The 13,195-nt window shown below is 31.9% G+C and overlaps 2 protein-coding genes across 3 annotated transcripts; one reads left to right on the top strand and one right to left on the bottom strand.

The window, feature by feature from the left end:
• The first annotated feature begins 4,171 nt into the window (after positions 1 to 4,171).
• On the top strand, positions 4,172 to 6,439 carry LOC122395726 (myotrophin-like). The gene is made up of 3 exons (XM_043393546.1): positions 4,172 to 4,365; positions 4,625 to 4,735; positions 5,577 to 6,439. Exons 1-3 carry the CDS (start codon positions 4,297 to 4,299, stop codon positions 5,751 to 5,753), a joined length of 357 nt encoding a protein of 118 aa, XP_043249481.1. The 5' UTR covers positions 4,172 to 4,296; the 3' UTR covers positions 5,754 to 6,439.
• Positions 6,440 to 7,025: 586 nt separating this feature from the next.
• LOC122395723 (histone-lysine N-methyltransferase eggless) lies at positions 7,026 to 11,873 on the bottom strand. 2 transcript variants are annotated; one of them, XM_043393542.1, is made up of 15 exons: positions 11,705 to 11,873; positions 11,216 to 11,447; positions 11,009 to 11,138; positions 10,752 to 10,895; positions 10,553 to 10,677; positions 10,316 to 10,471; positions 10,001 to 10,230; positions 9,523 to 9,931; positions 9,211 to 9,447; positions 8,765 to 9,109; positions 8,520 to 8,687; positions 8,114 to 8,422; positions 7,758 to 8,023; positions 7,345 to 7,672; positions 7,026 to 7,232 (listed from the first exon to the last, which is right to left on the bottom strand). In XM_043393542.1, exons 2-15 carry the CDS (start codon positions 11,444 to 11,446, stop codon positions 7,026 to 7,028), a joined length of 3,285 nt encoding a protein of 1,094 aa, XP_043249477.1. In that variant the 5' UTR covers position 11,447; positions 11,705 to 11,873. The 2 variants fall into 2 exon arrangements, with proteins under 2 accessions (XP_043249477.1, XP_043249476.1); XM_043393541.1 differs by having other exon boundaries at positions 10,316 to 10,677.
• Positions 11,874 to 13,195: the final 1,322 nt, after the last annotated feature.

Here is a 13,195-nt window from a genome sequence, read left to right as displayed (position 1 = left end):
TAGTGAAGAAGCTCTATATTTATGATGACCTATGCAAGGCGGATCGCAGCCAATTTGCTAATATTATTCAGTTTTTAATTAATAATTGCATTACCCAGCTAAGAGTGATACGATTATTAATTAAACGCTAAATAACATTACCCAGGTCTCACCACGTGGAGGTTGCTGCGAATGGAGACCCGCCCTAACCGATTCCCAACCACCCTCCATTAATAAAACAATCGTTGGTCGAAGAAGCAATAAACGAAAGTGCAAGCAACGAAGGAAACAACCAACGAAGGAGTTTTTTGAGAAACAATTTGTCTAAATTCTCATCAACAAAACAGAGACATAGACCAAAATATTGCCTGCCTGATATAATGATTAATATAGAGAACCAAACTCCTGCCTAACTATAAATCTAAATTCACTTACATCCTACCTATCTAATCATCTAACAAAATACATAGAAAATATATTCTTCCTTGTTGATCCTTCGACGAAGATTTCCTGAAACATACTGTAACATTCTACCTAAATATAAATCTAAATTATTAAAACATAAACTAAGCAATCTGAAACAAAATACATGAAATACACTCTTCTTTCTTCTTTCTTCTATTTATCCCACGATGATTTCCTGAAACACAAATGAAGCAATATCAATCAAAATTGTAACAATTCTTAATTATTACTTCTACAAACCTAAAACTTCCATAGGAATATGCTCTGTAACAGAAACTTGTTTAATAGATTAGTAAGAGAACAAACAAAACAAAACAAGTAAAACTACAAATACTACAACTACAGGCAAGTGCAGTGAGAAAGTAAAAATAGTACATAATATACGAGGTTACTTTGACTCTAAAATGTATTCGTCGGGAAATATCTTCTTGCACGTCAATCTAATGATATATTTTAATAAGTAAAGAGAGACTTTGGGTATCTTCGATATCGAAGATAGCCAAAATCGTCAACTCAATTGTGAAAGTGAATTTAATTATTGAAGAATGTAAAGAACAATCGGAAGCTACTAATTTGACACTCATTCTAAAATTAATATAATTATAAGTATTATAAAAGATATTAATATCATGACTCTACTTTCGATTGATATTACGATATTTGTCATATTAAAAATTGCGGCGTGTAAAAATCATCGCACGCTTAAATAAAACGCGACGCGACACGTGCTCATAGCGTGCATTGAGTGTGGGTATCAGATTGATCCCCCCCGGCCTTGATTATCAGAAAAGCAAGTCGCGCCCCTGACCCACGTCTATCGGACCTCTCTACGTACAACCGCCGGGTCCTGGAGGACACAAGATCACAACAGGACCCGCTTAGTACTCGAGAACGGATATGGGTCAAGGACTCTCACCGGAGGTCATTCTCTTTTCCGTATAAAGAGGAGAATATATGCGCTCGGCGAGGCCCCACTTAAGCTGAACCAAGCTGCACCGGGGTTGAAGCGGTAAGAGCTATCACACCTAATACACAGGTGTCACATGTTTCATTCTATCAAACAGAGGTGATCGAGCAAAACTCTCCGGTCCTTTCGGTCGAGACATAATCTCGGAAAGCGAGAACCAGAGAACGAGCGGACGAGAGAAAGTGAACTACTCATATATGTATATGTACTCATTATATATTCATTTTAAAACGAGTGTCAAATTAAAAATGAATCTACTATGACATTTGTCATCTTAAAAATCGCGGTGTGCAAGAAGATTATAATTTTAAGCAAAAGGTACTAACTACACTTGCCAAAGAAAGCACATATACAACCAGCCGAAGCTTAAGTTTGCCTTACGATTTAATTTCCAACTGTGCGTGCCAAAAGCGTCATCAAGGTTTGGCCCGGTAGACTTATCACTTCTCTGAGACGTCTTGTTCACGGTAGACTCATCACGTCTCTGAAACATCATTAAGCTAAGGGGTTAAAAAGGAGGTTTTTAAACACTTAAAAATGATCTATTACCTAACTAAAAGGAATTGAACAGAGTATGTTAGCAAAATGTTACAAGAATTTAAGCTGAAACGTAAAAATACAAATTCATGATATTGTATAGAAACAAATATAGTATAGGATTAAAAACAATGTTAAATACGAAGAACAATGTAAAAGTGGAAACAGAGAAAAGGAACAAACAAACAAACAAATAAAAATAATAAAATATAAATAAATGGAGTGGACTTACTACTTGTTGTCAATACATAGGGTAGTTACCATTGCGCCAGCTGTAAAGTAAGAAAATATTCATATTATAGCAACATCCGTTAGACAACCAAGGCAAAATCAGTTCAGTGAAGCGAAATTGGTATCAAACGATAGAATAGAAGAGGGGAAAGAATTTTTGAACAGTTCTTACCGTTGGTCATCACCGTCCGGCACTGGTCAGTAGTGGTCAGTAGTGGCAGGAACCCGAGTCAGCACTGGTCAGTAGTGGTCAGTAGTGGTCAGCCCTGGTCAGCGCAGGCCAGTAGTGGTCAGCAGCGATCCCCGGTTCACTTCTGGCTATTTGCCCACTCCCGAATCCGCGACGAGACTGAAGAATTCTGCACAGAGACCCTGCTTATATGATTAAGGTGATGAAAGGGTGGGGAGACCAGTCAGAATCAAAGTTGAAGTTAACAGGTAAGACTGTCCTGTCTGCAAAGAAACTATTTCGATTGGTCCCACCTCTTGACCATTTCTGGATCTTCACCGGATCGCTGACCTTGATATCAACCTCACTGCTGACCACCAGTGACCATAAGCTAGTCATTGTTGATCATCGATTAAAGCGTCAAACGATTAAAGCCTTCGTACGAGGATCCCCTTACAATTTGATGCATGATCTTCACAACATTTTATTCCACGTTGGAAGAGTATATCTCGTTAATTTTTGTCTTTTTGTACGTCAGTTCAAACAATTGCAATACTGAGCGAAAAATTCGGAGGTGATTTTAGCGTCCTCTTCTCCTGGATAGCGGTCAGTTGAGAAACTATTCACTGAATTAGTATTGATAGGCACAGGATTAAAATTCATTTCTGAATCTGTTGATAACGTTGCGAGTGACACGAAAATGGTAATGGGGTCCCGGGACCCCAGAAACTCGGGCCGAAAAATTAAATTAGGTGAAAGGTCTATTCATGTATCTCGTCTGTGATAATACCAACTGACTATTGTTTCTGCAAGTTTATAAGACTGATTTTGATTATAGCAATCAAATTGTAACATAAGCCAACCTAAAATGCTTAAAATTGATTAATAACTTCCTCACAAAAAAACAATATCTTTTTTTATTTCATAATATTTCTGTCGTTTTTATTTCTTCGTGTTCCGCTCTTAAAACAAAAGAGACAGTGTCATAAGCAGGAAGACCTTAACAGGTCTGCCCTATGACGATTACTATAGTAAAAGGAATTCTAATCTAATCATATAAAATACATTTAAAAATAAACCTTTAATCGTATCAAATAAATGATCGACTTTACTCAAAGAAAAATAGTGTAAATTTGTGCATTCTCGACAATGTTAAAAGTTTCTTTAACGACGCCTCTATCAACTAGATACATACATGAATAGAAAGAACTTGAATAAAAGCTAAGATTTAAATAATAAACGAGTTCTCACCTTTAATGGTTTCATATATCTATAGTTCAAACACCGATTCTTGTGTGAACAAAATTTGTAATGAATTATCAAACCCTATTGTATCAGCCTTTTTATTTGTATCGTAAATAGACGAGCGAGGATTTAGTTTTATTGTTACATACGCATACATGTTAGCAGCACGGAAAAATTCTTCCAGCAAAATTCGCTATGCCTAGAACCAAATTTAATGGACGTGAGTATAAGCATAGTGACCAGATGGGCCACCTTTTTGCGCATGCGCATCGAAAATGGTTTCAGCAAAGTAGTAAAATCGAAGAGAAAAGGGTATCGTATGGCCCTGTGATTAATTAGATTAGAAAATGATATAAATTTTTGTGAAAAATGAATAGAAAAATTCCAAAAGAGAGACAAATATTGAAATAACTGTTATAACGTATCAGTTTACCACGAAATTCATTACATGAACGCGATGGACTACGTTCACAACACAACAATGTTACGCGGTCGACTCGCGTGTCGGGGGTCCACTAGACTTTACGCCCTTAACATAAGCTAAGCACACCGCTGCTTTCCAGTGCGCATGAGTGAAAAAGGCGGCTCATCTGGTCACTATGTATGCTACGAGCGTGAACTGGTTAGAATAAACGTTGATAAACGTGAACGTTCGAAAGACTGTGTTTTCTATACAAGAATCTTCCAGTAACCCATAACAAAAATGGGTGAACTCGTTTGGGGAATAAAAAATGGTGATTTGGAGCAAGTGCGGGATATCGTTGAAAATAAGGCAAATATAAGATGTTAAACCACCTCCTTTCTTTCATCTGCGTTTTGATTGTCGGCTAATTAGAGACGTCACAGTGATACCTTTCTTAGTATTTATTACTGCATTTGCTAATCTTTGTATTATTTGTTCTAAATGAAAAATTATCGTTAATCGATTAAAATAACAGTTGGAAAAATTATTTATGCGTTCATTCTAAATGAAAAATATATTTTTTCCTGATTAAACGTATATCCAGTTATAAATCTATTTCTATCGATAGGATATTGACGTTAATCAAATGATTGATGGAAGAACACCACTGCACTATGCAGCCGATTATGGTCAAAGTGAAGTGATCAGATACCTTTTGGAAAAGGGTGCAAATGTTAATGTAAATATGTTCTAACTGTTACATTAGTACATGCCATAGAAACATAAGTCATTTAATTTTTTATAAAAATCCTTGCATGAACTAATAAAGTACAGATCAAATTATATACTTATGTCAGTGATTTCCAAATTTTTTGAAAGGTATTCCGCTAAAGACAAATATCTGTTCAAGATATATAGAATAAAAAATTTGTATTTTATTTTATTTAATTAAATAAAACAGTAATATCCTTAGCTACTAAATATAGTATAATGGAATAATGAAAATTAGTGCTCCATTATACTGATAAATCTCATACTTTGAACAAAATTATTATTTTTTATTTTAATTCAATGAAATTCTTTACTTATTGAACATAAAAAAACAAATTAAAATGAACCTCTAGTTGAACTAAATTTTGTGAAAGTTTTGCACAAATAGATAAAATACATTTATTATAGTTATATTGCAAATAATATAATACAACAAAAATTAAATTTAGATAAATGGAATATTTAAAATGATACACAAAAAATATATTCTTACAGTTGTCAAGTTCTGAATGTAAATGTATTAATATACAAAGAGATGTGCAAGTTGTCTACATTTTTTTTTGTACTTCCTTAGGATTGTATAGTGGCTTTCTAGGATTTACAACAACTAGTTTGGAAAACACTGACTTATGTCTATATCTGTTTTATATTTTCTTCGCAATATGCAACTTTAACTCATTATCTTTTTTCTTAAGAAATCATATTTGTTTTCATGTAAATTTAAGTTAGAAATAAAACAGTATATTTATGATATATATGCAAAAGTATCATACGAACTATGCAAATGCAGACAACATATTTATGTACAGGCTACAGACAAGCATGGTATAACAACATTATTAGCAGCAATTTGGGAAGGACATACGAATTGTGTGAAATTATTATTAGAAAAGGGAGCTAAATCAGATGGATTAACGCCACATGGAATCAGTTACTTGGACGCTGCTGAAAAAGAAGAGATCAAATGGCTGCTTAAACTTCACTAACATAAAGCCAAACAGGATACAGAGCGATAATTTTGTTATTTTAGTATTTTAATGTTCCTCATAGGAGTATTACAATTGCTTTGTCTTAATTTCTTGCATATAACTAGACTATCATATTTATGCACTTTAAATTAAAAAAATATAGATACACGAATGTAGTTTTATAATAATATATTGCACATCTGGAGCATATAATCATGAACTCATACTCTTACATGGTTATTCTTAGGGATGCAAAGTATCTATAATTTCAGCTTTAAAGTAGTATATCATACAGGTTCTTTTGTAAAACCAACAGGAACAAATTTATTTTTAAAGCATGTAACCACATATAGCAAAAAATATTTTGATACATTCGTAAGAAGCAGCATCATATTTTAAATATGTGTTATTAATTTATGTACGTTACGAATTTTTTTATACATTTTTTTATGAACTACAATCGAAACAATAATTCCGCTTTATTTTAATATTTTTGCGAGAAAGTTATTATAAATATACAAAATACTAAATACTCGATACGAGATATACTTACATAATTTAACTAAGTTTCAAGAAAGACATGTATAAATTATAGAATGAGTTTAAAGAGCTATCTTTATGGTACTAATTACTTGACATGTCGTAAGAGGTTTTAAAGGTGTACAATAATCAAAAATAATAAGCCAATGCATCATTGTTATGTATGCTGTTGTATTTTATTAAACCTGAATTTATCATTTATTTATTATTCAATATCGAAACATCGGAGTTTTAATAATTAATGAAATTTCTAAATATCAATAAGTCTTCTTATATGCCAAAATTTCTTTATTCAATGTCAATTACTAAACACACGAAGACTGTATTACATTTGATGGTCCTATGATATATATCTTTTTTATGATAGAAATCTTATGTGTTTTCTAACTACATAAAATGTATTATAATATGTAGCACATTAAAATTTTCTCAAGTAGATACTTTACAATTTCTAAAATGTAATACAGTTTATTTCATTCCACAGGTCTATTTCATCTTGTAAACTAATTTATATTTTAATGAATAAAAAATACAACAAGAACTTTTAAGTGAAATATTTGCATTTATATTACAATTACATGCCAAATAAATTGTCAATATTAATGAAAAATAATTAAGTATAAACATATCTTTTAATAATAAACGATGTACTTTTATTTAATATTGTAGAATGTATATTTAAAAAAAAAAGAGAACTACATACGTTTATAAATCCTAATTTTATTATTCCTGTATAAAGTATCTCATACATTACAAAAGTCGACCCCTGCAATTAGACGCGCCGCATTTGCATATAATAACTTTACCCGGTATACTTCCGACGTCATAGCTGTAATTCCATGTCAATTCTTGACCTGCTCTAATATAATTTAAAGCAAAAAATGCCACCCAAGGAAATCTTACGTCATGTGTGTCAACAAATACATTTTGAACGAAAACGTTTGGATCACAAGAATGCTAAAATATCGCCAACAAAATTATTTGGAATTTATACTTATAATTTACTGTTCATCTAATTGCTCATTAACGTTTATATTTTAAGATAAAATTTGATACATATTTTACTTACATTTAGATAGCGTCCAATATTTCCAGTTGTTTTAGCATCCATTATATAAACAGCCTCATCCTCTCCAAAGAAATCTCTTACTGACTTAAATGTAGGTCTTTCTAATTGTGCTGGTTCTACTGTTGGATCGAATCTACTTGGTTCGCGTCTACCGCTTCTGTTTTCTTCTTCATCACTTATTGTAATTGTGTCTTGATCATTCGGACGGGTTTCATTAATGGAAGGTTTCATGGGATTTTCAGAATTTTTAGTACTGCTTCCGTCTTCGCTATTTTCTTCGGATCCGTCTTGGTTAGGTTCATCTCGTTTTCGTTTCCTAAGCCGTTTCCTAAAGCGTTACAGCATCGTATTTTATTAAAATACGAAAAAGATTTGTACTCGTTGGATAATATTATTAATATCTTTTTACTTACCTGATAGACGAAGGTTCCGTAGAATCTACATTAAAATTTACATATTTAGTAATATCAAAGTCTTCATCTGAATCATTACCATTTGTTTTCGTATTATCTTCATCATCACTTGTAATAGATTTCTTTTTATTTTCTGGAGTAGACAATGGCATTTCTGGCTCAAGAACATCGCTTTCGTAACCTTCCTTAATTCCTTCTACTACTTCAACATAATCCAATTCAGCAAGATATTCATCACCATAATTTTTACCACCTTCGTTAGCTCCCTATAATATGAACAAATATTAAAATGTTAGCATCTTTTTATTTAATATATACCATTAATAATAGTTTATATTATATTTTTTTACAATTACCTGTTCTGTAAGTAATCTACCAGCATATATACAAATAAAAGATCCAAGAGGAATATCATTTAGACATCTTATGCCCCAACCGCGAGGAGCCGTTTTGAATACTTGTAACTTTAATGTTAACGGATGTTGCACTACTCTATTGAGACAAGTTTTTATGGCACATTTACACCCTGAATTACATTCGTAAATTCCAGTAGTCACTGGCTCTGGTAAACGTTTATACACGTAACCAACAGATGTGTTAGGTACTCTTCCTCCAAGAGTTGCGCCTTGTATTGTTAATTGCCAACACTGACACTTTGTTTTGTCCTATAAAATAATAAAATAACATCGATAGAGCGAAATTTAAACAAGATTTGTATATAACTAGTAATAAATATATATTATCTTAATTAAACAATCATACTTCGCAATCATCTACGCAATCACAACTACACAAGAAATTCGGATCTAAATTAAGATTTACGCCTTCGGTCGGTTCTCTTTGTGTACTGTATCGTATAGTATCTGGTTGAGTGTGATCTAATTCATTGACACATGGTATTGGTACATTTTCTACACCATAACTGAGATCCTTAAAATTGAAAACATAAATTTAATTACACGATACGAACTACTAACAGAATTTTATAATGTACATTGTTTACTTACCTTTATATTAATGAAACACTTATCTAAGACGAACTCCGCTAAACAATGTACCCAATAATCAAAATCAAAAAGATCAACCGACATTGGACTACCTGTTTTACGAAGATACTGATGCAACTCTTCCATATTTCGTAGTCTAACACCACACGGTGCTTGATACAATGTAATTTTTTTCCCTTTAGGATATTTACAAAGTTGTCGGTTCCATCCACAAAGTAATGGTATTGAAAGAGGCGAATATCCTCTTAGATCATCAGGTGTAAAAGATATACCCTCAACGCATTGAGGACCACATTTATGTAGAACAAATTTCTTTGTCTGAATTTTATTTTGTGTTTGATAATACTGTAATAAATAGATGATATCATTTCAAATTATAAATCTTCATAATTAATTTTCAATATTTCTGCAAGAATTATTTTAATTGCTTTATACCACATGCTTACAACTATGCTATGCGAAGGTTTTGTTTCCGTAGTAGGATTATACGTATTTGTATCTACAATAATTTGTTTTTTACTGGTACTCTTTCTAGCGACAGCACGTGTCTGTTGTGGTGCAATTGAAGTAGTTATACTTGTACTTTCACTTATTACAGGCGTCTGTTCTTTTTCTGCCTGAGAAATTCTTTCTTCTTCGTTCTCTACATTAGATGTGTATTCCACATAAGGTAAATTGCTTTTCTAAAATATTAGTAAGTTTATCTTATTCAGTATGATTCTTATAAAAGTATGACAGAAAATAAATGGTTTATATACATTAGAAATGACAGGAAGTCGATGTCGACTTGGTGTATTAACAGATGCATGATGACCTTGTTGCCTAGCATTGGCTTTTAAAAGCTCAAGATACAATGGTCCTAATCTGGCAGAACCCCTATAGATCCATTCTGTCCTTCCATCAGCATCAAAATGCATTTGCACTAAACTTGCATCAACTTGTACTACCCTAGCAATCCACCACTTGCCATTCCATTCTGTCTTTACTACTTGTCCTGTTTGCAGCTTTACCATTGGTCTTTCAGGATATGTATCAATATATTTTTTCACAAAATCTCGTGATTCATTAGGTATATCTTCCCAAACTTTGGAAGAAGATTCAGCAACTAAATAAATGTGTCCATGCTCCACATATTGAGCATACCCATCATCGAAGAATACCAAATACCTAATTATCAAAATTCACCATTGTATTAGAACTAAATTTATATATTGAAATTTTATACAAACAATATACCTATATTTATTTGTAGCTTTTGGTGGTTCAGCTATAACGCCGCTATAAAAATTACTAGACGAAACATCTCGGAAAACTGCAACTACTCGCGTACCAACTGGTATTATCACCTGGCTAATTATAGCAGGTGCAGTTTGTTTGCCGAAAACAGACTTAATAACTGAATTATATTTTTTTTGCAATAACTTAACACGACAGTGTAGGGGACTTTTTGAAACTACAGTTTGGACCTAATAAACAATAAATTAAATGTTAAATAAATATTAAAGAATGAAACTATTTTGGCAACATCTAAATGAAAGTTAATCTATTAACTTTTCCCTTAATCCATGGCATAAGTGGGTGCTTCATAATATATACAATGGCATCCACATCTATTTGTGGTCTTACAAGTGGTCCAGTTGGAGGTAAGTCCAATGCTATAACTTGTTTATTGTCTTGTTCGATAGGTAGAATCTCTGGTTGATTATCCTGTAATACAGCAGGTGAGACTCGTACTTGTGTAACTTTTTTTGTTGCTACCAATGAATAAGAAACATTGTCGTTAGATACATCGTCAATTTGGAGCTCTTGAAGCATCTGAATTTGTGGTCTGAACTCATCGTATAAGCTATTGCGTAATGTGTCCATAGTACGCATCAAGTCTCTAACAGTTGTGTCCAAAACTTCATTTTCTTCTATTTCGGAAAATTATATTGTGTTATTTTATTTTACTATATATAAATACATATTTTGCAAAATAATAGTGTACCGTTTATATTATCCAATTGCTCTTTTAATTTATTGTGTGCCTCATTGATTTGATAGTCAACATCATACTTTGTAAGAATATTCTTTAATGTACTGTCTAACATTTCCTCCATACTAATAAGCATTTCTTCGGGTAAATACTTTTCTGTAAGTAAATGCAATACAACTAATCAATAAGGTGAACATATTGCATTTGACTGTGTGGTTGAACGAGTCAAGGATTGTAATTGGAATCATGTAAGATAATTTCAATCTCACCCTCATCGTACAAGTCTTTCTTTTTTTCATCATCTGAATCATCACTGTCAGATATTTCTACTTCCATCGTATGATCCGGAAATTCACATTTCAATAATGGTTTGTGATCCACAAAAGCTGCTACTAATTGCTATGAAAATTAATAGCATGTTATAATTATTTGATACACTAAGAATATAAAAGAAGATATTTTAAACAAAAATATACCTTTTGATGGTCCAATGCGGCACTAAAACATTTTTTGCAAATCATGCGTTTTTTCTTCTTTTCTGTATTTACTCCATAAAAAGCGCATGCAAACGAAGGTGCCGATCTCATGTCTGTTCCAGAACAACATTGAAAATTTATGCAAGTACTGTTGTAAGTTTTAGGACTTTTATTCTCTTTCATATTATCCTCTATTGCTTCTTCATCGGATACAAGCTCAATAACTTCCATTCTATATAACGTTGAGAATAGTATTACAATTCTTTCGACAACTTACATAAAAGAAAGGAAAACAAAGTTTTGTTTATTTACAAGTACACAAATGCATACAACGGTATAGGTTATGAACACAAATTCCGATAAAGGTTAGTTATTTGAAACATAAAATGATATAATGTATTAAAACAAATACTTTCCCGTTAATAATAAATAGCTGAATTTCTTTCTATAAATTATATAACACATTTTTCTAACAAAACATATACATACCTGACAGTATTTCAAAATTGATTTATTTTCAATCTATATAAAAATGTTTCAACATTCCATGTTGCAGTAACCCTATGCAATTAATTGTATCATTTCTTACTGTAAATAAATGATGATTTCAAAATTTACTAAATGACACTTTTTTGCCGGATAAATCGATGTTCCTTACCGGAACAGTGTGGTCCAGTATGGCCAGATTTAGCATAATTGAACGCACCGACGGCGATACTAGTAACGACGAACATCCTTAGCGTTTAACAGAGTGGTGGGGAAATCGGACATATCTTACCGCACGAGCCACATGTTACGCTCGGTGAGCATTTCATGCAACTTCGGGAAATGGATGAATAACGTGAACGGGAAGTCTTTCCTTCTTGCTCTTGAACAGCTAAAGTCCGTCTTCGCGGCATACAATTTCGAATCCCGACTGCCCAGGCATTTTTACATTTCGAGCTATATGTATATGTATAGTGCATACATATATTCAGTCTTATTTTTCTTATGGCACCTTAGATGACAAATGAAAACACGTTATTGTTACTTCTAAGAGAGTATAAAATGAACAAAAACATTAGAAATGCACAAGTTTTGAATATTTCTTTTATTTTTATTTTATCATATTTAATCAATATGTATTGTATCTACCTAGCCATTAGTATATTTAAAAATCACAGTCTTAGTTGAAGAATTGACAGCAGAAAATACTATCTGTATCCTATCCATATAATAAATGTTTACAATGTACATAGTTTGTTTCTGCATACATACACACTGTATGTAATCCTAAATGAATAATTATGTATAATGTGTTATGTACAATAGTTTGGATTATGTTGACCTACACTTTCCATTGGTATGCACTATTGTGCGTAATTGATAGCATTGTATGCCCAATTTCCATAAACGAAGAACTTTTTGTTCAAACAAAACCAAAACCGTAATTTGGAAAGAAGTCTCAAAACTGGTTTTTTGTACACGAAACAGAATTATTTTTTTTATACAAAAAACGATATATGACAGTTTTAATTATATACAAAATACGAAAAATATTTAAATATTATTTAGAAAAATAAGTTTCTTGTAGAATTCAATTATTGCTTTAGGATATTCTTGCAAGTATAAATCAGGTGTGTAACCACTTCCCTTTTACTCTACTAATATACTTAATTCATATACCAATAATTTTTAAATACCAGTACATAATATAATATGAAATATCCAAAAACAATATCTTTCCTACAATGATCTATAATGAAATATATCATTTATGTAGATAAAGAAAGTGTTTGTTTTGCATGATGAACAATTTCCAAGAAATTATTAATATATATTACCAATATTCAATGATATATTCATTATAATTTTCGTATAAGTGCACATGTATCGAAATTGTTATCTAAGTAAAATATACCAAAGAAGTGATACAAATTATAAAACAATTAATGAACAATAAATTATGGAAATTAGGCATTATATAATTTTCAAAGGCTA

This window comes from Colletes gigas, unplaced genomic scaffold (genome assembly GCF_013123115.1).
Source record: "Colletes gigas isolate AHSC1104 unplaced genomic scaffold, ASM1312311v1 Colletes_gigas_Sc00006, whole genome shotgun sequence".
In the NCBI taxonomy this organism is placed as follows: Eukaryota; Metazoa; Arthropoda; class Insecta; order Hymenoptera; family Colletidae; genus Colletes; species Colletes gigas.
This window is presented reverse-complemented; position numbering and strand designations above follow the sequence as displayed.

What these genes read in the sequence shown, in the direction of transcription:
- LOC122395726 (XM_043393546.1), top strand. Translation starts at nt 4,297, where the DNA reads ATGGGTGAACTCGTTTGGGGAATAAAAAATGGTGATTTGGAGCAAGTG. An exon ending in GGGATATCGTTGAAAATAAG is followed by an intron (nt 4,366 to 4,624) that starts GCAAATATAAGA and finishes TTCTATCGATAG; the next exon opens with GATATTGACGTTAATCAAAT. An exon ending in AAAAGGGTGCAAATGTTAAT is followed by an intron (nt 4,736 to 5,576) that starts GTAAATATGTTC and finishes ATTTATGTACAG; the next exon opens with GCTACAGACAAGCATGGTAT.
- LOC122395723 (XM_043393541.1), bottom strand. Translation starts at nt 11,446, where the DNA reads ATGGAAGTTATTGAGCTTGTATCCGATGAAGAAGCAATAGAGGATAAT. An exon ending in TGCCATGGATTAAGGGAAAA is followed by an intron (nt 10,231 to 10,315) that starts GTTAATAGATTA and finishes ATTGTTTATTAG; the next exon opens with GTCCAAACTGTAGTTTCAAA. An exon ending in AACCTTCGCATAGCATAGTT is followed by an intron (nt 9,110 to 9,210) that starts GTAAGCATGTGG and finishes TATTTATTACAG; the next exon opens with TATTATCAAACACAAAATAA.